Source organism: Tiliqua scincoides, chromosome 2, assembly GCF_035046505.1.
Source record: "Tiliqua scincoides isolate rTilSci1 chromosome 2, rTilSci1.hap2, whole genome shotgun sequence".
Classification (NCBI taxonomy): domain Eukaryota; kingdom Metazoa; phylum Chordata; class Lepidosauria; order Squamata; family Scincidae; genus Tiliqua; species Tiliqua scincoides.
The window spans coordinates 271,698,228-271,720,639 of NC_089822.1; the positions used below are offsets into that span (position 1 = coordinate 271,698,228).

The 22,412-nt window shown below is 59.6% G+C and overlaps 1 protein-coding gene and 1 pseudogene across 1 annotated transcript in view; one reads left to right on the top strand and one right to left on the bottom strand.

Annotated features, from left to right (window-relative positions):
- Positions 1-22,412, top strand: part of COL11A2 (collagen type XI alpha 2 chain) — a gene marked incomplete at its 5' end in the record, with an annotated part of 69,624 nt that overhangs the window by 41,790 nt on the left and 5,422 nt on the right. The window contains 35 exons of the mRNA XM_066613218.1: positions 1,430-1,483; positions 1,574-1,681; positions 1,798-1,851; positions 2,247-2,300; positions 3,304-3,348; positions 3,684-3,737; positions 5,850-5,894; positions 6,073-6,126; positions 6,217-6,270; positions 7,023-7,076; positions 7,311-7,418; positions 9,036-9,125; positions 9,411-9,464; positions 9,845-9,952; positions 10,166-10,273; positions 10,373-10,426; positions 10,533-10,586; positions 12,144-12,251; positions 12,897-12,950; positions 13,051-13,104; positions 13,229-13,282; positions 13,792-13,845; positions 14,274-14,381; positions 16,094-16,147; positions 16,259-16,312; positions 16,570-16,623; positions 17,263-17,316; positions 18,774-18,881; positions 19,282-19,335; positions 19,425-19,478; positions 20,846-20,953; positions 21,301-21,354; positions 21,436-21,471; positions 21,552-21,605; positions 22,013-22,286. Of these exons, the coding sequence (XP_066469315.1) occupies positions 1,430-1,483; positions 1,574-1,681; positions 1,798-1,851; positions 2,247-2,300; positions 3,304-3,348; positions 3,684-3,737; positions 5,850-5,894; positions 6,073-6,126; positions 6,217-6,270; positions 7,023-7,076; positions 7,311-7,418; positions 9,036-9,125; positions 9,411-9,464; positions 9,845-9,952; positions 10,166-10,273; positions 10,373-10,426; positions 10,533-10,586; positions 12,144-12,251; positions 12,897-12,950; positions 13,051-13,104; positions 13,229-13,282; positions 13,792-13,845; positions 14,274-14,381; positions 16,094-16,147; positions 16,259-16,312; positions 16,570-16,623; positions 17,263-17,316; positions 18,774-18,881; positions 19,282-19,335; positions 19,425-19,478; positions 20,846-20,953; positions 21,301-21,354; positions 21,436-21,471; positions 21,552-21,605; positions 22,013-22,286 (2,542 nt within the window). The remainder of the gene's footprint in view (positions 1-1,429; positions 1,484-1,573; positions 1,682-1,797; positions 1,852-2,246; positions 2,301-3,303; positions 3,349-3,683; positions 3,738-5,849; positions 5,895-6,072; positions 6,127-6,216; positions 6,271-7,022; positions 7,077-7,310; positions 7,419-9,035; positions 9,126-9,410; positions 9,465-9,844; positions 9,953-10,165; positions 10,274-10,372; positions 10,427-10,532; positions 10,587-12,143; positions 12,252-12,896; positions 12,951-13,050; positions 13,105-13,228; positions 13,283-13,791; positions 13,846-14,273; positions 14,382-16,093; positions 16,148-16,258; positions 16,313-16,569; positions 16,624-17,262; positions 17,317-18,773; positions 18,882-19,281; positions 19,336-19,424; positions 19,479-20,845; positions 20,954-21,300; positions 21,355-21,435; positions 21,472-21,551; positions 21,606-22,012; positions 22,287-22,412) is intronic.
- Positions 933-1,050, bottom strand: LOC136643440 (5S ribosomal RNA; annotated as a pseudogene).

Consider the following 22,412-nt stretch of genomic DNA (forward strand, 5'->3'; position numbering starts at 1 on the left):
GCTGTCGGCAGGGGGTTGGACTAGACGACCTTGCGGGTCTCTTCCAACTCTGTGATTCTACATTTCCTTCCCTGCCCAATTCCCACCTTCATTCTTCTTTTTCACGTGCCGCTTGTCTCAGTTGCTTCTCCAACTAAAACCTTCACTTGTCAGCTTACTTATTTTTCAAGAAACCCAACAGTGATTTCAAAACGTGGTTGCAGACCTGCTGCAGGCATTGGTGGGCGGGAGCCCCACAGGCCAGTTGGTTGTCTGCCCCACAGGCCAGTAGGTGGCTTTGCTGGAGAAATACCAAGATTGCCGTTTCAGAACTCCAAAGGAACATTTGCTGGAGTGCAGTGACGGCACATGATGCGTATGTGCAACCTCCCGATTTTAGAACCTCAGAATGCCCAGATGCAAGGGAGGGCACTGGGATGTGGGTCTCTTCTGTCTTGGGTGCTCCCTGAGGCGTGTGGTGGGCCACTGTGAGACACAGGAAGCTGGACTAGATGGGCCTCTGGCCTGATCCAGCAGGACTCTTCTGATGTTCTTATGCATCCAAACTGGCTGCTCTGCCATAAAACAGCCTGCACCTACTTCTGGAGTTGGTGACATCAGAGCAGCGCTGTGGCGTCTGCCTGTCTTGCAGTGGGTGCTTGCTTGTTGCCAGGAGCGAGGCCTCCCTGTCAACTGCCTCACAAAGGCACCCCTATTGAGGGTCTACTAAGAGGCAACAATACTTAACAGCAAATAGCCGGTTCAGTGAGGAACTAGCAGTCTTTGTAAGTCAGTTGTTATCTTTGGTGTCTCCTTCCTGCAGCTGGGGAGCTTATGGGGCAGGGTGGGGTGGGGTGTGGGGAGAAGTCAGACCCTCCAGTGCCCCTGACTGACTGCCAAAATCAGCCCTGACTGTTGGTTGGCAACCTTCAGCCTCGAAAGACTATGGTGTAAGCCTACAGCACCCGGTATTCCCAGGCGGTCTCCCATCCAAGTACTAACCAGGCCCGACCCTGCTTAGCTTCCGAGATCAGCCGAGATCGGGCATGTACAAGGTAACAGAACTGAGACATTCAGCCTTCCCTCCTGCTCCAGAAATGGCTGCTGCTTCCCACTGCTCTCTCTCCTGGCCTGTGTCTGAGCAGCTGAGCCTGTGGGAAACCCCCCCCCCTTCCCGGTGCCAGCAGGACTGTGACAAGAAGACCCCTCCGGGCACGAGCAGCCTGGACTGCCCTGTCTGCTGGGCTGTTGAGCATCACCCTTTGGTGCCAGCCCTGATCATCCCAGAAAGCTCCTGCTCAGTGGAATAAGACCTCCCCGGAGGAAGCCAGGGATGGTGTGGCTGCAGTGCCCCTGTCCTCATGGTCCGAGTGAGCAGGGAGGCCAAGCGGGGGTGTGTGCGTGTGCCAGGCTCGCCCCAGTGATGCCACCTTGTTTCTCTTCCTTGTAGGGAGAAGAAGGATTCCCCGGCTTCAAGGGCGACCTAGGAGTGAAAGGCGACCGGGTAAGTGAGTCCCTCACCCGCTTCCTCCGGCGTTGCTCTCCCTTCTGCCACTCGTGTGACTCCCTCTGCCTTCCCCTTCTCTGCGCTTAGGGAGAGATTGGTGTCCCCGGATCCCGAGGCGAGGATGGCGAAGAAGGCCCCAAAGGCCGCACGGGCCCCGCTGGAGATCCAGGCCCACTGGGGCTTGTAGGAGAGAAGGTGAGGGGCTTGGATCGTGCCCAGTCCCCTGAAAGGGGAAATGCTCTCCACTCCTTTCTGGACGAAAGCCGTCGCTCCCTGGGCTCACAGTGTCTCTCTGTCTTTCTCTCTCTCAGGGGAAGCTGGGTGTGCCAGGCCTGCCAGGATACCCAGGGCGACCAGGCCTCAAGGTCAGTACCCAGCCAAGCAGAGCACCTTTGCTCACGATCACAATGAAGTTCCCAGAGACTGGTTGGCCTGCGTCTGCCGCCTGCCCTCTGTGTGCGTGACCCAGTCCGCTCTCGTTCTTCACCCCACAACCAACAGTGCACACAGTTTCCCCCTCCCTGCGTTTGCTGTTCCCATCTCAGCCAGCTGTGGCCCCGTATTTCCACCCTGGGTTCTGTCTGGAGCCTGGGTGCTCCCATCTCCCACGTTCACAGGAAGACTGGACTCCCCTTGGACTTTTCTTTGCCCTGATTTGCGACTTTCACGCCTCCTGTCGAGCTCCAGCAAGGCCTAGAGACTATCAAGAGCTCCCCCCATCCACCTCCCCACTTCCTAATGGCCTCTCCTCTTTCCCCAGGGCTCACAAGGATTTCCCGGCTTTCCAGGAACCAGTGGCGAGAAGGGAGGGCGGGTAAGTGGCCCTCAGCCTGTGGAGGCCTCACCTTCTGCCCCCACTGGGGTTGGGACACTCTGAACCTGGGACAGCCAGGAAGCCTGAGCTGGATATGTGCTTTTGGGGCCTCCAGAAGCCACCAGGTTGGCCTGAGAAAGAGAGCGAGAGGTGGCTGTGCACTGAGAGCCCAATCCTATGCATGTCTGCTCACAAGTAAGTCCCATAATAGTCAATGGGGCTTACTCCCAGGAAAGTGTGGATAGGATTGCAACCTGAATCAGGCTGATGGACCCAGAAGTGTCAGCTGTCCAGGGTCTCGGGGAGAAGAGGTACTCCAAGGCTCTGCTACCTGGAGGGGCTCTCAGAGCCTGAACCGTGAACTGCCTGTATGCAAAGAACATGCCCCCCTGCACTGAGCTGTGGGTGGTCCAATGGCAGGGACGCCTCGGGAACCAGAACTCCACGGTCCACAAAGGCACCATAAACGATGCCCAGTTCACGGGTGACGCAGATGCGTTGCGTTTCTTTGGTTTCACAAATGGGTCCCAATCCGTCTGTGGTGGAACGAGGGGGTAGCCCAAGCTTTCTCATGAGTTGCGTGCCTGGAGCCGGAAGCCCCTTTCTGCCCCCTAAATGGGGACATGGCTGCCTGGGTGGGCAGGCCGGTGACCATCTTGCAGGGGGCACTTTGCGCATGCTCTGAGGCTCTTGTGCCATGTTTCATAGGTTCCCTGATAATTCTCGGGCGATTCCTGCGTCAAGCAAACGCAGCCCTGGGTCTGAAACTGAGAACAAAAACCAATCAGTCCATCAAAGCGGTTTTGCATGGCAGTGTCAGTCCCAAATCCTGTCACTGGGGCTTTTGTTCCCTTGCAAAATGGCAGATGTCTCCCCCCCCCCCCAATAGTCATGCCTTCACATACTTGGACTGGGTGGAGGAACAGAAGGGAACTGGGGGGAGGGGGACTGGTGTTTGAAGGACTCTGCTGAGGGGCCTTTCTCCTGCTTCTCTCCTCTGTAGGGTCTCTCTGGCAAGGCAGGACCTCGAGGGGAGCGAGGCCCCACAGTGAGTGCGATGGGCGTGGCGGGGTGGGGGTGGCTGGCCTGGCTCTGTATTGCTCTCCCCCAGGAGTCCGGCCCCTTGTCCTTGGCGTAAGGTTCTTGCAGCAACAGCCGGAGTTCCCCCATGTCTGCCCCCCTCCTCTCCTCTTCCCTCAAGTCTGGGGGGGGGCAATGGATGCATCTCTCCACCTCTGCAGTTCTGGGGGTCTGGGGGTCTCCACCTTTGCAGTTCTTGGGGGGGGCTGTGCTGAGAGATGGGAGTGTGGAGATGAGGGGGGGCGCTGGGACAAGTGGTCTCTGATTATTGACTCGCCCCTTCTCTTTCCCCCTCCCCTCTAGGGCCCCAGGGGCCAGCGGGGGCCACGAGGAGCCACAGGGAAGTCAGGAGCAAAGGTTAGTGGTGGAACCTGGGAGGGGACTGGGGCATGGAGGCTGGGAGAGGGGGTCCGGCCTGTGCCCTCTTTCCTACATGAATGCATGAGGGTGCGAGTGCAAGGGCAGGAGCCTGGTTCAGAGCGTGGCCAAAAGGGGTGAGGGTGTTGCAGGTGGAGGCGGAAAGCAGTTCTCATTTCCCGTGGCAGTCTGCCTCCGAATGCCGCTTCTGGGCACATCAGAAGAGCCCTGCTGGATCAGGCCAAAGGCCCATCTAGTCCAGCTTCCTGCATCTCGCAGCGGCCCACCAGATGCCCCAGCGAGCACACCAGATAACAAGAGACCTGCATCCTGATGCCCTCCCTTGCATCTGGCATTCTGACATAGCCCATTTCTAAAATCAGGAGGTTACATAAGAACATAATTACAGCCCCTCTGGATCAGGCCAGAGGCCCATCTAGTCCAGCTTCCAGTATCTCACAGCGGCCCACCAAATGCCCCAGGGAGCACACCAGATAACAAGAGACCTGCAAAGCCTCCTGGGAATTGTAGTTAAGAACATAAGAACAGCCCCACTGGATCAGGCCATAGGCCCATCTAGTCCAGCTTCCTGTATCTCACAGCGGCCCACCACATGCCCCAGGGAGCACACCAGATAACAACAGACCTGCAAAGCCTCCTGGGAATTGTAGTTAAGAACATAAGAACAGCCCCACTGGATCAGGCCATAGGCCCATCTAGTCCAGCTTCCTGTATCTCACAGTGGCCCACCAAATGCCCCAGGGAGCACACCAGACAACAGGCACAACCCGCGTCCCGGTGCCCTCCCCTGCATCTGGCAAGCAGAGGCAGCAGCCTCCCAAACCAAGAGCTTGCACACAGGAGGCACTCAGGAGGGGAAGACTCTGGCTTTGCTTTTGCAGCCCTCCTGGAGGGGGGCCATCTGGGGGGGGCATGGTCAGAAGTTTCCATGCTGGATCAGATGGATTCCTGGGGATTGGGCTCTGCTGACCAGACCTGGAAGCTTCCCACCCAGGCTGATTTCAGACCTGCCTCCTTGCAGCTGAACATCCCCCACCCCTTCCCTGCCCTTTCTTGATGGGGTGGATGGTGCCCAGTCTGGCACCTCTGGCTCCAGTTGCCGTGGCCCCCCTCCCAGGTCGTCCTGGTCCCCCATCTTCTGCCACTCTGTGTGTGTCACAAGCCCCCCCCCCCCACTCCCTCTGCACTGCCCAGCATGAACCTTTGGCCCGACTTCCCATCCTCCCTGCTCCCCCCCTCTGCTCTTCCAGTTCCCCCCGCCCAGACACTGGAAGCTTCCTGTGCCCCCCCCACTGCTGTCCCCATGCTTGGATGCCACCCCCCCCAGACAGCTGTGTGAAGCCTTGGCTCCTCCTAAAGTTGCCTTTCCAAGCCACCTTCAGCATGGCATCCGAGGCTCCAGTTCCTGCAGCAACTCAGCTGAAACAGGTGGAGCTGGGAGGGTCCTGGTCTCTGCCTCATTGAGCTGCCTGCTCTCTGCCCCTTCCCTCCACCCCTCCTGTTGTCTCCCTGGCCTCTCTGCCTAGATTGCAACGCTCTTGGGGCAGGGCCCTGTGCGTTCACTCTCTGAAGAGCCCCCAACACCTTGACGGCACTAGACGCCATGAGATATCATCAGCGGTGTAGCCGGCCACTGTGGAGTCCAGGCAAAGCTCCAAACTACGCCTCCTGGTCGCACATCACACCCCGTGTTTAAAAAAAAGTAGAAAGAGCCAGGAGCTTTGCATGGCCTCCCTGAAACTTAGAGGAGCTCCTGGATCTCTTAACATGGGGGGGGGGGTCTGAGTCTTGTGGTGCCCTTCTCAGCAAAGAGCCCTTCCTCCACTTCCTGCTGCTGTCTCCACCTCTTCAAAACCCCCCCCCCCATCTTCCTAGTGGCAGCTTCCAGGCCATCAGCCCCTCAGAGCTGGGAGCTGCCCCTTGTGCCTCGTTGAGCGCCATGAACCTGAGTCTGTGCTGACACTCGCACTCGATTTGGTCTGCACCTTCTCACAAGCACGTCTGTGCGCTCGCGCGTGCACAGGCTGGAGTGTGTGCACCTGTTGTCCTGTGTGTGACCTCTTTGCTTTTGCTTCCTGTTTGCCCACACAGGGCACCTCTGGCAGCGAAGGCCCAGCCGGACCCCCTGGTGAACTGGTGAGTGAACAGAACTCCCTTCCCAGCCCCTCCTGGAGCCGGTGCCCAGAGTCCTGCAGCGGCCTGAGCCAGTCCTTTGTCCCTGTCTGGGTCAGAATATCCCATGGGAGTCACTGGGCTCACTGCACCCCCTACACACGGCTCCAGCCAGCCAGCCTCTCTCCTCCTCCTCTTCTAGGGGCTCCCAGGACCACAAGGACCGAACGGATTCCCTGGCCCGAAAGGACCCCCGGTGAGTGACCACTGTGCTGCCGCCCCACCCTCCTGCTCCCTCTGCCCTGCCCACTGACACTTGCCCTGCTGTCTGTCTGTGTCCCCACAGGGTCCCGCTGGGAAAGACGGCCTGCCCGGCCACCCTGGCCAGCGGGGAGAAGTGGTAAGTCCTTTCTGGAGGGGCTCCGAGCCGCTGCTCCGCTGCCTCTGGTCACCTCCAGGTTGCTCCACAACTGCCCCCCCCACTCATTTCTGCCTCAGTCACTGAAAGGCCCTCCCCCAGCCCCCTCTCGGGCACTGGAGCAACAGTCAGGGCCACCTGTCCACAGGCAGGCTGAGGGGGGTGTCTCGAGAGACAGCTTAGTGGGGGGCTGCCATCCTAGCCGTTCCTGCTTCTCCGCCCCCCCCACATCCTCTGAATCTGCAAAGGAAGAAAAGTTTGGAGGAGAAGTCCCTCTGCACGTGCTCAGAGGCACACGCCCCATTGCACCTGTCCCAGGCCCGGAATGCGGCATGGCAGGCTCATGGTTTGAGCTTGTGTGAGTGAGCCCTTCTTCGGGCGGGGGGGGGGTCTGTGGCTCAGCGACAGAGCAGCTGCTTTGCGTGCAGGAGGGTCCTTCAGTTCCAGGCAGCCGCAGGGCTGGAGAGCAGAGCCCCGTGGGGCAGCCCCAACTGCTCCAACCTCCAGAAGCCACCAGGGATCCCATGAGTGGGGCACAAGAGCAGCCAGCACTCTGCACGCACTCAGGGGTGCTCCCTTTTGCACCTGTCCCAGGTCTTTGTCTGCTTGGGGTCAGCCCTGGCCCCCTCACTTCTCCCCACAGTGCACGGAGGGGGTGACCATGTCCGTCAGATGGGGAGACACCTTCCCCGAAACAGGACCTGCAGCTTTTCCTCTCTCCTCACTCTTTGCAGGGCTTTCAAGGCAAGGCCGGGCCCCCTGGCGGCCCAGGGGTGGTGGGCCCTCAGGTAAGCAGCAAAGCAGGGGTGTGTGTGGGTTGCTGCAGCTGGTTCCAGGGGTGGGGTGGGGCTCTGGCCCTTGGGGCATTCCACCTCCTGCAGTGGGGTGGGGGGGCTGTGATGGAAGGGGCATCCTCCTCCTCTGGCAGCAGGAGCCCCCCTGAGGTGTGCCAAGCCATTGTCCCCCCCTCCCCTGGCCTTTCTGCTAAGGCTTTTCTCTTTCCCCTCCCCACCCTGCGACAGGGACCAGCCGGAGAATCGGGCCCGATGGGGGAGAGGGGCCACGCGGGCCCTCCTGGACCACCCGGGGAGCAAGGCCTTCCTGGACCTTCAGGAAAAGAAGGCACAAAGGTGAGGGGGCTTGGGGGCGTGGGGAACCTGCATGCAGGGGGGCAGCTGCCTGGAGCGATCTGCGTTGCGCACTGAACCAGCTGCAGTGCAACTCAGTGGAGGATTCCTGGCTGCTCTTCCTGTCCCGTCAAGAAGTTTCAGGGGCCTGCAGGGCGATGGGCTGGAAGTGGGTGAGGAGGCAGCCTTCCCTGCAGCCCCACAGGTTCTGTCAGTGTCTGGGGTGGAAATCCTGGGGCAGGAACCATTTTCCAAACCGGTGTCAAGGCCCCTCGTAGATGAGCACCAAGAAGACCTTCCCAGGGAGGGGGGGGCACACATGCATTCCAGGGCCGCAGGGGGCAAGGGCAGGAATCTGCAGTCAGCGCATGCACAGAAGTGTCAGCCTCCCGCAGACCGAGTGCCACCTTCGGGACCAGAAGAGAGAGCAGACCCTGCACCTGCCGGGTGGTGCCCGGGTACGACCGATCTGCCTCTTGAGAGGAGCCCATCCGCCCTGCATCTACCTGTCTGGGCCGCCTCCCTCCTCCCAGAAACTCCCCGGCAGCTCTTTGGAAACTGCCCCCTGGGTCTGCCTGGCCTTGGCTTGGCCTGGCCAGGGCTTCTCTAGTTTGTGGCTTCCTCCTCCCTTGGGAGCTCCTGCAAAAGGAGCTGAATCCCTGAACTGGGAGGGGTCATTTGAGGGACCCACTTGGGCCACCAGGGAGGAATGTGCCAGCAGGCCAGTGAGGTCTCCCCAGTCCGTCCTCCTGCTTCTTCCTTCGGCCTCCCAGATGCCCCCTGGCAGGTCTGGGGAAGGGCTCTTGCTCAGGGGAACCTGTTTTTCAGTCCTGGGCTTGTCCCCAGTTCGGAGGACTCTGGGGTCAGGGCTGGGAATGGAAGCCCAGCCTGTCTCCCTGAAACCTGCGTGGCTGTCCAGGGAGGGGGACAGCTCAGTGGCTGGGTATGGCTGTATCCCTGGCACCACCTGGGCACAGGACTGGGGGGGGCTGATGTCTGCCTCGTGGGTCCTTGTGCGTCTCCATCCCCCTGTGAGAAGGTCTGTGCTGCACCTAGCAGACATTGGGCTGCCGGCACCCGAGGGGCTGCTCTCCTTCCCAGATGAGAGAGCTTATCTCCGGGGCTTGTCTCATTTGGAAGCCCCCCCCCACAGTGTCCACCCCCACATCGTAAGACTTGGCCAGAAGACATGCTCGCCTCGTGGCGATGCAGCAGGACTGTTTTAGACCCAGCGTCATGTGAAAAAGCACTTTGTCTTGTTCATTCTCTGCCCCCCCCAGTCAGGAGGAACAGCCAGTGGCTTCCCCCAAGGGGAGCTGCCCCCATGCCCCCACCTGCCCCACTGAGCTCTGCCTTCTCCCCACCAGGCCCCCTGCTATCCAGGCCCCTCACCTTGCCTTCCAGGCTCCACTCCCTGGGGGAGACCTGCTAAGACCTCCCAGCCTCTCTCCTGCTGAGCACCCCCCGCCCACCTCCCTGATCTGCGCACCGCTGCTCCTGCCGAGCTCTTCCCGGCCACGTTCGGCAGCAGGGCCGAGACTGAGGACCAGCCTGTGTCAGCGGCTGTCTCCAGCATGGCCGGACTCGTGAGGGCAGCCCGTCTCCCCTTGTGTGTTTCAGGGTGACCCCGGCCCCCCCGGAGGCCCAGGAAAGGACGGCCCAGCTGGACTGCGAGGCTTCCCTGGCGAACGAGGCCTGCCGGGCACTGCTGTACGTCCCCCGTCTGCGTTTGGATCTGCCGTGGCAGCTCCTGTGTGTGGCCTCCTCTGGGGGGGGGGGTTGGACGCTGCCCTGAGACTCTCCTGGATACAAGGGGAGGGGAGTGGGGTGGCCGGGGAGGAGGGAAGACTGTCTCAGGGGGTGCCCAAGTCACCTCTTTGCTTTTGCCTCCATAATCTTCCCCTCCTGGGAATTTCTGGTGGTCCGGGGGGGGGCTCACTCTCTCCCTCCTGGGCTCTGAAGTCTGGCTAAATCACCTCCTTCTCTCCCCCTCAGGGTGTCCCTGGGCTGAAAGGCAATGAGGGGCCAGCAGGACCCCCTGGACCAGCCGTGAGTACCCCCTGCCCCCTCCATTCCGACCCTGTGCAGCACCTCCAACTCATCTCCCCCTCCCCAGAATCAGTGGCATACAAGGCCTGCAGCTCTAGTCTTCGATGCTCCCAGGGATAGGGCGTGCCCAGCAGGGCTTGGGGAGGGGGTGCTGTCCACACCTGCCAGACCCTCTACCGGCCAGAGGCAGGCACCTGGAACCAGCGTCCTCAGGATTCTCTTGAGGAAATGGGGGGGGCTTGTGTGCACACCGAAGGGCACACTTTCACGGCTCGCTGGATAGTGTGATTCTTGTGGAGCAGCTGCTGCTTGGGGTCCCTTCGTCCTGACCTCACCCTCTGCCAGCACTGGACTCCAACAGCCTCTCTCACCCCTTCCAGGGATCCCCCGGAGAGAGGGGGTCGCCCGGGTCTGGAGGCCCAGTGGGCCCCCCAGGAAGACCCGGGCCTCAAGGAACGCCTGGCCCTGCTGGGGAAAAGGGCGTGCCTGTGAGTATGGGGAAGGGGCTGCGGTGAAAGAGAGGGATGGGTGGGGCATGAGTGGGGTGGGGGGTGCTCTGCACGTGTGTGGGGCGGGTGAGGGCTGAGTGCCAGGGCTCCTGGGCCGAGGATCCAGGCATCAGGAGTGGCACTCACAGCCCCTGCGGAGAGGGAGGGCGCAGCTGCGTGCCTGACCTCCTCCCCTCCATCTCTCTTCTCTAGGGGGAGAAAGGGCCCCTCGGCCCTGCCGGGCGTGACGGAGCTCAGGGCCCCATTGGGCTCCCAGGGCCTGCAGGACCTCCTGGGGGCCCTGGAGAGGACGGTGATAAGGTAAGAGCCCAGAGCAGCCCTCCGTGCGTGTGCGTGTCCTTCCCGCATCCTCCTGGCACCTGGGCTGAGCCTCCGCCTCGTCTCTCTTTCCCTCCGCAGGGTGAAGTCGGAGACCCTGGGCAGAAGGGCAGCAAAGGAGGCAAAGGGGAGCACGTGAGTCTGGCTGGGGGGGCTCGGGGGGGCCAGTGTGGAGGGAAACCTGTGGCTTTCTCCGCCATCTCCATCAACAGCGCTTACGGCTTCCTCTTCCTCCCTGCAGGGCCCTCCTGGACCACCTGGCCCTCTTGGCCCCGTGGGGCAGCCAGGAGCTGCGGTAAGTACCTACGCAGTGTGGCCTCCCCTCTGCCCCCACTGAGACTCCGGGGCCCCGTTCTGTCTTCCCGCCTGCCTCCTCAGTGCCCCGCTCCCTCGTAATGTGATGCTGCACCAGCCTCTTGTGCCTCTTGGGTGGTGCAGTTAAGGGCAAAGGACCCTTTGCCGGAAGTGTAGCTGGCTTGTGGTGATGTGAGGAATCCCCCTCCTCTTCCTCTCCCTCTCCTGCCCCTTCCAAGAGTTTGCCTGTCCCCACGGAACAAGCCCTGGTGCCCGAGGCAGTTCGCAGTTCAAGAAACACACGTAAGGAAAGCAGGGAACGTAGAACCGCAGGAGCCGTGGAACAGAGAGCCTGGGAACAGGGCCCTGGGCCCCAAAAGCAGAAACACAGCATGATGTGAGATGACAAAATGCTCCAGCAGGCTGGGAGGGTTTGAGATCAAGACATCCAGGCAGAGTGCCTTCCCCAGCAGCCTAAGAACATCAGAAGAGCCCTGCTGGATCAGGCCAGAGGCCCATCTAGTCCAGCTTCCTGTAGCTCACATTGGCCTCAGGGAGCGCGCAAGACAACAAGAGACCCGCATCCTGGTGCCCTTCCTTGCATCTGGCGTTCTGAGGTAGCCCACTTCTAAAATCAGGAGGTTGCACATACACATCATGGCTTGTACCCTGTAATGGACTTTTCCTCCAATCCCTTTTTAAAGGCATCCAGGCCAGACGCCATCACCACTTCCTGTGGCAAGGAGTTCCACAGACTAAGTACACGCTGAGTAAAGAAATATTTTCTTTTGTCAGTCCTAACCCGCCCAACACTCAATTTTAGTGGATGTCCCCTGGTTGTGGTATTATGTGAGAGTGTAAAGAGCATCTCCCTATCCACTCTGTCCATCCCCTGCATAATTTTGCATGCCTCAATCATGTCCCCCCTCAGGCGTCTCTTTTCTAGACTTTCCTTTTTCCTCCTCTTTTTCGAAGAGCGGCACAGCTCCCCTCCTCTGGATGCCCCCACGTCACATGTCTAGGGAGGGATGACGCTGCGCCTTGGGGCACTCCAGCCTCAACCTTTGGGTTCAGGAGCCACCCCCCACACCTCACTCTTGCAGCAGTTGGCAGCATCCTGACAGTCCAGCCAGGGGGCCCACAGTGGGGACTCTTGCCGCCCTCTCCCCAGAGAGAGGCTGCAACGTGTGTGTTTCTGGCCTGCAAGGAGAGGCGGTCCCGTCCCGTGGCCCCCCTTTCTGTGCCGGTGGGGTCTTCTCGGCTGAGCCCCCCTCATTCCCAGTCCAGCACTATACCCTCGCCCGCAGTGTGGGAATTTCAGCCCCTTCTTTGCGCATTGCCCCAGGCCGCCAGGAGCGCACGCAGGATGTTGCTCATAGGATGCTGCGGTGCAGCAGGTGAATGTTTGGTCTCCTGTTCACCCCACCCACAACACAGTGCCACTGTGGGGCACGGTGTGGGTCAGGACCCTCAGTTGTCCTGGAGGCCTTCCTCAGTTCCGGGGTTTGGGAGGAGCAAGACTCTCACCTCGCCGCCCCACTTTCCTCTCTCCCTGCAGGGTGCTGATGGAGAGCCTGGCGCAAGGGGTCTCCAGGGACACTTTGGGGCAAAGGGGGACGAAGGCACCCGAGGGTTCAATGGCCCACCAGGACCGATTGGGTTGCAGGTGAGGATGACGGACCTACTGGTAGGTACAGCTGCCCCCCATCCTGCCCCACATGCTTCTCAGAGCTTTGCCCACCTTGGCTGGCTAAATCTGATGGCCGTGGTCTGTGCCTCGGACGCGCCCCGTCTGGACTACTGTCACGCAGTCTTTTTGGGGCTGGCCTTGAAGACAGTCTGGAAACGAGCTGGTTCAGAGCGCAGTGGCCAGGATGCTGCCGGGCGCTTGTTTGTCAGAGCACCTTGTGCTGGTGCCTGTGATTGATCAGGACATCCAGCGTGGCTCCAAGCGCAATTCAAGGTGCTGGTCACCACCTATACTACCCTCTCCCCCGATTTTGGAGTTCCCTCTGCCAAGTGGCCCAGCTATGGAGCGAGCAGCAAAGCCCCTGCTTCTCCTTTTGTCTGCTTTGGGCTTTCTCCGAGAACCGCTTGTGCCCCTGGGTGACTGTGAGGCGTTTCTCATGGTTGTGTTGTATGTTGATGCTTGTCCTTTTAAGGCTGGTTCTCAATAGTTGTTTTTTTGGGGGAGGGGGGGCTTGTCAGCTGCCTCCCAGGGAGGTGGGGTCCCTTTAACGGCACCAAAAGGCAGTGTGTCCGGAGGGTGGCCGGATCCACTCCTGCTGACTGAGTGCCTCTCTCTGGACAGGGCCTGCCGGGACCAGCTGGGGAAAAAGGAGAGACGGGAGACGTGGGCCCCTTGGTAAGCATCTCTCCTGCCCCCTCCCCACACAGCCCCCTTTTCTTTCTCAGGGTGGGTTTCTTCCCAGATCACCTTTCACCTTGCCTCTTTCTCTGCACAGGGACCTCCGGGACCTCCGGGACCACGAGGGCCAGCTGGACCCTCCGGAGCCAGTGTGAGTGAGCCCCCCGCGTTCCCCCGCACAAGTCTGTCCTGCAGCAACACTCCTTGTCTCTTCCGCAGGTCGCTTTCAGGGCCGACCTCCCTTATAACGAGCACAAATCTGTTTCCCCTCACAGGGTCCGCAAGGCCCCCCAGGAGGCGTAGGAAATCCGGGTCCCCTAGGGCAGAAGGTTAGTGGTGCCAGCTGGGCCAAAGGAGGGGGCAGGGCGCCTGGGTCTTTGGGAATGCAGGGTGGCTGCTTGGGAGGGAGTCTGGAAGGCAGGACCCCGGAAATTTTGCAGCGGGGTGGGGTTCCGAGGAGGGCATGATTTAGGGAAAGGGGTTTCTCTCTCTTGCCTGATTTGAATCCTGCCTGGTAGCTGCTCTGCTCCCAGCCTCTGCCTTGTGCTGTGTGGGCAGGTCCCACATAGGGAAGATCCACCCCGGGGCGCTGGCCTGACGCCTTTGAGGCTCCCAGTCGCCTTTCCTTTCTCTAACAGGCCTGCCTTAGAGGGTGATTGTGTGAGTGGCCCTTTCCCTTGTGCAGATTCTGGGGGTGGTCAGTCAGATGGTGCTGACTGGCATGTCTGCTTCCAGCGCCCAATAAACAGAGAGCAGGAAAAGGCATGTTTTAAAGGACGCATAATGGATGGTGGGAAGCTCTTGCTCCCTTTTTGCTAACCTCCTTCTGTTGTTCCAGGGGGAGCCCGGTGAGCAGGGGGGCCCCGGAGTCCCTGGAGAGCCAGGTGGAAAAGTGAGAGTCTGCTTCACTTCTTCCCCCTCCCAATTCTTCTGTTTGCCCCGCCCCCTTCTGATGGGCAGGAGCAGAACCAGGAAATCTGTTGCATTTGCCTGCACAGTTCTGTGGAAGCCCCAGTTCTGTGTCTGTGGCCCAGCTGTGCTGAGAGCCTCCCCCCCACCCCCGCCCCACCCCATCTTGCATGATCTCCCTCAGACTCCTTCCTTCCCCCCTCCTGTAAGGGCCTGGCTGCTGCGTCACACCAAAATGGGTCCATCTGGCCCATCTCCGCATTCTGCAGTGGCCAACCAGGTGCCCGGAAGGAAGACCAATAGTTCTCCTTGGCCGTCACCCTCCTCAGTCAAAGGCCTCTGGCAGCAGGTTGCCTCTGGAAGTGGAGACGTCACCCAGGCACCCCGACTAAGCCGTCTCTCTCCCTCCAGGGCCCTCGGGGAGAAAGAGGAGAGAAAGGAGAAGCCGGTGCTGCGGGCGAGGCCGGGCCCCCTGGCGGGAAGGGGCCTGTTGGAGATGACGGACCCAAGGGCAACCCTGTGAGTGACGTCTCAGTGGCTGGGGGGGAGGCGTGAATCTGAAAGAGGGACTTGGAAGGGACTCCCAGACTGTGCTGGCACAAGTTGTTTGATGACTGAAGAGCAGAGCCTACACTGCAGGGGTCTCCCAGAGCATCCTGAGGTTGTTTGCAGCCTTTGGTGAACTGAGGTTCGGGGCTGGTTTTGGAGCCTTTTGCCAGCCCCCCCATCCAACCACCCCTCAGTCGCTCACTCCACTTGGATATTGTTGATCAGCCGATACAGTGTTTTATTTTTCCTTCCTTGGAACAGCTCCACTGGGTCCCTTGTGAGATGCAATAATAAGAACTGAATACAACACTCCAGGTGTGGCCTTGCCATTGATTTGTGCAACGGCAGAATAATGTTGGCCAGTTGGAGGGATCCTTCTGGAGCTCTTCGCAATCTCTTCTGGTCTTCACCATTAGGAAAAGTTTGGTGCTATCTGCAGGCTTGGCCTCCTCACTGCTCACCCCTGTCTCCAGGTCATTTATGAAGAGGTTGAAAAGCACCGGTCCCAGGACAGATCCTTGGGGCACACGCTTTTCACCTCTCTCCATTGTGAAAATTGCCCATTGATACCCACTCTCTGCTTCCTGGTCCTCAACCAGTTCCTAATCCAGGAGAGGACCTGCCATCTAATTCCCTGACTGGAGTTTCCTCACCAGCCTTGGTGAGGGACTGTGTCAGATGCCTTCTGAAAATCCAGCTATATAATATCCACAGGTTCTCCCACATCCACTTGCCTGCTTTTCAAAGATTGTAAAAGGTTTGTGAGGCAAGACTTATCCTTAAGGAAACCATGCTGTTTCTCCCTCTGTAAGGCTTGTTTTTCCATGTGTTTCATGATTTTATCCTGGATTAACTTTAAGAACATCAGAACAGCCCCACTGGATCAGGCCATAGGCCCATCTAGTCCAGCTTCCCGTATCTCACAGCTGCCCACCAAATGCCCCAGGGAGCACACCAGATAACAAGAGACCTGCAAGGCCTCCTGGGAATTGTAATTAAGAACATAAGAACAGCCCCACTGGATCAGGCCATAGGCCCATCTAGTCCAGCTTCCTGTATCTCATAGCGGCCCACCAAATGCCCCAGGGAGCACACCAGATAACAAGAGACCTGCAAGGCTTCCTGGGAATTGTAGTTAAGAACATAAGAACAGCCCCACTGGATCAGGCCACAGGCCCATCTAGTCCAGCTTCCTGTATCTCACAGCGGCCCACCAAATGCCCCAGGGAGCACACCAGATAACAAGAGACCTCATCCTGGTGCCCTCCCTTGCATCTGGCATTCTGACATAGCCCATTTCTAAAATCAGGAGGTTGCACATACACATCATGGCTTGTACCCCGTAATGGATTTTTCCTCCAGAAACTTGTCCAATCCCCTTTTAAAGGCATCCAGGCCAGATGCCATCACCGCATCCTGTGGCAAGGAGTTCCACAGACCAACCACACGCTGAGTAAAGAAATATTTTCTTTTGTCTTTTCTAACTCTCCCAACACTCAATTTCTACCAACTTACCTGGAACAGATTGCAGTCATTCATTTAGTCAAGAAGTCCAGTCTCCCTTTCATGAGAGAACATCTTTGTTGCTCTTTCACAGAGCTTTTCTCTCATATTGATCCATGGGGAAACCACAAAGGCAGAGGTCCAGGTCACCACTAACCAGCTCTCTGTTTCTCTTTCAGGGCCCTGTTGGATTCCCTGGTGATCCAGGACCTCCTGGTGAAATGGGGCCCCGGGTGAGTATTTGCACCCCATCCTCTTTCTGGAGGGCCCAGCCCAAAGCCGGCTCTGCAAGCACCAGGACCCAGCCAGGGGCCGACTGAACACTTTTTTAACTCCTCCAATAGGGACAAGACGGCGCAAAAGGCGAACGGGGAGAAAGCGGCGAACCAGGGGAGGCGGTAAGGGCCTGGCGCTGAGTCTTAATGTCAAACTGGTTCCGGGCTCATTTTGCTTTTGGAGTTCTGGGCCAGACTTCCTCCTGTGTCTCCTTGACTAAAACTCCAGGTACCCCCTCCTCTTCCTCCTCTTCCTTGTCGTAAGTCATCCTGCTGGTCTCAGCTCCCCTGACACTCCTTGGCCCCCACTCCAGCCCCTTGTCCTCTCCACCCAGTGGGGTCTGCTTTGGGTGAGCCTGGTGCCTTCTCTCTCCCTCCAGGGCTCTCCTGGTCCAACAGGTGAGAACGGTCCTCCCGGCCCCCTTGGGAAGAGGGTAAGTTGTGGCTTCCATCCAAAGTGAGTGTGGCTAAGGGGGCTCTCCAGGAAAGGTTCTTGCTAAGCCCTGCAGCTGGCGTGCGGAGCTGATGCCCAGGCGAGGAGCTGCAAGGACCTGGTCTCCCACGGGTGCTTGGGGAACTAACTGCCTTCCTATTTGGAGGCAGCCGAAGATGTTCTGCTCTGGCAGCCGCCACCCCCCAGTCTCTGTCAGAGACAAGCCAGGCTACCTGAGGTCCTTTTAGTAGCGGATCGGGCAGCCTGAGCTCCTCTGTGGAAGTTGGAGCCCATGGAAGCAACAGGGAAAGGCCCCAGTCCAGTTCACTGCCGCATCAGCAGGTCCCAGCACTGAGGGTTGAGCTGGGCCGTTGGATGCCACCCTCTGATTGCTCTGTGCATGCGCAGAGTGCTTCACAGTGAAAAAGAAGGCAGGTCTTAGGCTCTGCTGCAGGCTGGGTGAGGGGAATAGGGGCAGTGGCACAGTCTGCGTGGAACAGGTGAGCTGTAGGGAGGAGTTTGGAGTGGTGGGGGACGCCCTTCAGGCGATCTGGGAGGGAGTTCCAGGCACAAGGGGCAGTGGGAGGAAAAGAGGTGGGTCTCTTTGGGAGGCTGAGGGTCTCTGCTTGTCTCTCCACAGGGCCCGGCTGGCACCCCAGGCCCCGAGGGACGGCAGGGGGAGAAAGGTGCCAAGGTGAGTGCCTCTGCCCGTGAAGCGGTTGCCAGCGGGGCTTGGTCCTGCAGAGGAAGCAGCACTGGCAAGGAGGGCCAGCCCCTCAGCCCTGTCTGGGCCGACTGGCGGTGTGCGAAATGCGTCTTGCAGGCTTTTGACTCACACTGGCTGCTTTTCTTGTAAAGGGATTTTCTCTCCAGCCTGCTGTCACCCGTGTCTGCACTTAGTCTCAGACCTGCTGCTGCCACTGGGCCTCCCTTGCGCCCCCTCCCACAGCTCACCAGAGGCAGAAATAGGCTGCCTCTGGGTGGGGGAGGGAGAGGGAAGCTGTTTTCAGCACTGGGTTGGTGCAGCTCTACTTGCTGTCCCATTAAAGATACTGGGAGGGCAGGGGAAGATTTGCAGGCCCCCCCCCAGCTCAAATGGATACGAGACCAGGAATCACCACTGCCGTGTAAAGTGACCTGCAGCTTCTGTCCACTGGAGCTTTGCACGTGCAAAAAACACAGTTGCCTTTTCTACATTTTAACCTCTCCTCTTTGTATTGTATGTTGGGGGGGAGGGGAGGTCTCCTTTCTCTGAAACCCAGTGAGAGCCTTTCAGGGCTTTCCCCAACCTTGTCGGCTTTCCTGGAGAGCAGAGACTGGGCTGGCCCACTGGCGTACCTAGAGGGGGGCAAATGGGGCAAATACCCTGCGCACTGACCCTCCAGGGGCACCACCTCAAGCCTCCCGCCCGCCTGCTTTTTTCTTTAAAGGGAGAGAAACTGGCAGCTCTGCGGGCTTCTCTCCCTTTAAGAAAAGCCTCCTCCCGACAGAGGAGGGGCGACCAGGAACGCTCCTGGAGAGGCAGCAAGAAGCTGCTTCTCTGGCAGCGAACTGGGCCGGCCCCACCTCGGAGGAGAGGGCAGGGGCGCCCTAGAGCGTCAGCGTGACCCCACCTCCCAGCACCCCACTTCTTCACTCACGGGGTCCTCGGATACATAGACAGATTTCTTGCAGTGCTTACCTTATTTGAAGAATCCTGACTTCCGCCCCACCTCCACGAAGACAGGGTGGGAACCATCCAAACATCAAATAAAGGGGAGGTGCTGCACGGAAGTCCTGTGCTTGACTGAAATCTTGTCCTTGTGATGAGAGGTTTTTTAAGAGCTATTGCTATCACTCTGGGAGATGGTGGTGGTGCAGGGAGGGGCCGCGTGAATTGGAGAATGTTTCTCCACGGAAGCTCACCGAGGACAGATTCGCATGTGCTGTGGATGAATTTGCACGTACGCTTTTTCCAGTGTAGCGAATCATACATATAGCTGGAAAAACTGCACGGTTTTTCTAAAACTAAAGAAAAACGACACCTCTGCCTCGTTGGATGGCAATAAGTTTCTGGGGAAACAGAACCTGGCGGGCATTTGTGTGTGCCTGCGTGTGAGAGCGAAAGAGAGAGAAGCGAATACAATTTCACCTTAACTCTACCCTTTCTAGGGAGAACCAGGAGCAGTTGGGGCCCCTGGGAACACCGGTGCAGTGGGGCCACAGGGAACGCCTGGGAAACCAGGAACAGACGGACTGAGGGGCATTCCCGGATCAGTGGTAAGGAAGCTTCTGTTCTTGCGTTCTTGAGCTGACCTGGTGAACTTGGTTCTCTGGGAGAGGGGAGGGGAGGGGAGGGGAGGGGGGCCCTGATGAACTGGAGGAGGGGGTCAGATGCAGTCGGTTCTCCTGCTGGATAGAGGTGGAGCGGGTCACGCTCTTCATGGGTCAAGCTCTGTCCTTGGGGCCTTGTGAGAGGACTGTTGCCTCGCACCACAGGACCTGGAGTTCCTCGGCAGGGGGAGAATTGGGAGTGAGGGGAATGTACTCAGTGCGTTCTCCGAGGTGCACCTGCCTCTGTTACCAGTGGGCTGTTCCCCAAACCATGTGGGGGGAGGTCTGCAGGGAGACTGCAGGTGGGAAGGCACCCGTCTCACTCTTTTGTTCCCTCCTTCCCCAGGGTGCTCAAGGCAAGCCGGGGAAAAGAGGTGCAGAAGGCCCTCCGGGGCCAGTGGTGAGTAGCTGTGGTGGGAGCAAGTGGGGGAGGCTGTGCCAGTTTCTGGGGGGAGTCAGCACCAGCCCCAATGGTTTCTCTTCCTGCAGGGCCCCCCTGGCTTGCCTGGGCTGCGAGGTGACGCTGGACCCAAAGGAGAAAAGGTGAGGCGAGGGGCCTGGCCCCACTTGGGAGTTTCAGCAGCCGCAAACCGTTGCACGCAGGGCGAGGGCAAAGCGGCACACGGCTCCCACTTCCGGAGCGCCTGTGCAGCCTTCGCCCTGTGTGACGCCGCCTCAGGTCTCCTGCTGCCGCAACCTCTGCCCCCCCAATGCCCCTCCCTGTGGTGGAAGGGCAGGCTGTCTGGACGTTCAAATGAATGAGCTCTTGGGTTGCCTGTCAATCAAACCAGGAGTCCGTGTTTGAAGAAACTACAAGGAGGCGGACGATCCGCTTTGTGGGCAGAAAGTGGGTCGCACCCACGGCGGGCTGGAGGGAGACAGCAGTGGGAACAGACTTGGGTGAAGGGCACCCCACATCTGCTGCCCTCTGCAGTCTGCACTGATGCAGTCCACATTGCCATGTCTGATGGATGGACCACCCCCGGGATGTGCATGTGTGCACATAAAAAGCCTTGCTGAAAGCAAGCCCAGTGTTTCCTTTGCCTCCGCTGCTGCATCACAGATGTCAACCAGCAGGCAGCCCTTGTTGCACAGTTCATGTGGGAGGTCAGTCACCCTCATGCTGAGAAGAGTTGCGTCGGTCCAGCACGGGCTCCAGCAAGTCTCCGGAGGACCAGAAGCTCAATGGAGACTGGGAGTTCCCCGCGGGCCAAATTGGGAGTACCCAAGGGCCACAAGTGGCCCCCGGGCTGGGCTTTGGGCACCCCTGATCTAGGGTGAAGAGGGACAGTTGCTCTCCTCCCCCCACTGAATATAAGAGGAGCACCAATTTAAGAGGTTAGCAGAAACAGTGCAATTTGGATCCAAAGCTGCTTGTGATCCAGGCTGGTTGGTTTCTGCCCTCTGCTGATGCCCAGCTGCTGGGCAGAATTGGAGCCACCACTCATCTCGCAGTGAGATGCTCTCTGCCCCCTCCAGCCTTTTCCCCTGAGGTTTGCAAAGCTAGCAAGATGCTGATGGGGCAGGGCAGTGTGGCTGTAGAGCAGTGGCCTCCAAACGTTTTGGCCAGGGGGCCACGTCAAATATGTTGCACAGTGTCCAGGGCCAGAAAAAAAAATTAAATATAAAATTTAAATAAACACATCAGCACAGCTCCGGTCGTGTTCAGTTGAGTGGGCCAGAGGCTCTCAGTGGACCAGAGGCTGGCTGTGGGCCGGATAGAGGCTCACCGCGGGCCGCATCTGACCCCCGGGCCAGGGTTTGGAGACCCCTGCTGTAGAGGAAGGAACATGCTGCTCCTGTTGTGCCAGAGCAAGAGCTGTGCAGTCCGCGTTGGTGCCCCTCTGCCTGCCTGTCCATCTCGCATCCCCCTGCCCCGCCCCAATAATCGCCTTGCTCTTTCTCCACAGGGTCACCCTGGACTCATTGGCCTGATTGGACCCCCAGGAGAACAGGGAGACAAGGGGGATCGAGGCCTACCCGGCCCCCAAGGCAGCTCTGGGCACAAAGGAGAAACCGTGAGTGTTGGCGACGGGGAGGGGGTGGTATCTGCAGTCACATGGGGCAAACTAGGATGGCTGGGGGGGGCTGTCCGCTGAACCAGAGTGATGGTGAGGGGAAGTGAGCGGGAGGCGCTCGCGCAGCTCCACTGAACAGCCCAGCACGAATCCAGGGGGAGTTCGGTTTTACTCCCAGACCATCTAAGCGTCTGTTTCCACCTTCTTTATACGAAGACGAGCCTGAAAGCTGCCTTGTGCCTCTTCCGGGCCGGCCCATCGAAGGACTCGTGTGACGGGGAGGCCTCCTGGGCTCGCTGAGAGCCTCAGGTCACCTCTTGACCATCTCCCTCTGCTCTTTCCCACAGGGAATCCCTGGCCACGCTGGCCCCATTGGTCCTGCAGGGCCTCCTGGACTTCCCGTGAGTGGCCCCCTCCGTCCCCCCCCTCCTCTCCCCGCCCGCCTCCCAACTGGAACTGACTGTTGTCTTGTTAATTTTCAGGGTCCGGCCGGCCCTCAGGGTGCTAAAGGAGCCACGGTAAGAGCCCCCACTGCCCCCGTTGGGAGTGTGGGGAGAGGGGCTGCGCTGGGCGCTGACACCTTGGCTTTCTCTTGCAGGGCCAGGCAGGCCCCAAAGGGCAGCGTGGAGTTCCTGGTCCCCCTGGGAACCCAGTAAGTGCCCACCTTCCCTCCCCTCCCAGCCGGTTCCTCTTATGGCCTCCTCCGGGGGCTGGAGACATTACGTGCAGGGAGGGGAGACCAGCTGCTTTGTCCCAGAACCGTTCGCCTTCCCCGGGCGTGTGCTGCGTGTGTGCGTGTCCCAGCCGGTGTCTTCCACACCCTGGACTGGAAAAGGAAGTGCGGAAGAGAGTAAAGAGAGCGTGGGAGCTAGAGTGCCCTGCTCTCCTCCAGTTGAGGGAGTAGAAGCAGTGGCGGGTAGAGGTCGGTGCCCCCGAGATCTGCCTCAGCGGGCCTTATGGAAAGGCCGGCCCTGCTTGCGAAGCTCTAGTCCTCCCTGTCCTTCAGGCGGCCTCCCCCACCACTCCTGCCTGCCTGCCTCATCATTTCTGCTCCCCCAGGGCCCCCCCGGAGAAGTGATCCAACCGCTGCCCATCCAGAGGCCAAAGAAGAACAAGCGCTCCGTGGACGGCAGCCAGATCTGGACCGAGGAGGAGGAGAAGGCGGCCTCGGAGTCCGCCGGCCACTCGCCCTCCCCGGGCATGGAGGAGATCTACGGCTCCCTCAACTCCCTCCGGCAGGAGGTGGAGCAGATGCGGAAGCCCCTGGGCACACGGGAGAGCCCTGCCCGCACCTGCCAGGATCTGCAGCTCTGCCACCCCAAGCTGCCCGACGGTGGGTGAGGCCGGCAGCAGGAGGAGGTGGGGGGGAATTTCCAGGTGTCCTCCCTAGTGAACGGATCTCAGAAGGGCTGGGGGGGCTGGCCAGCTGCTCCAACACCCCCCCAGCACAAGGGAATTA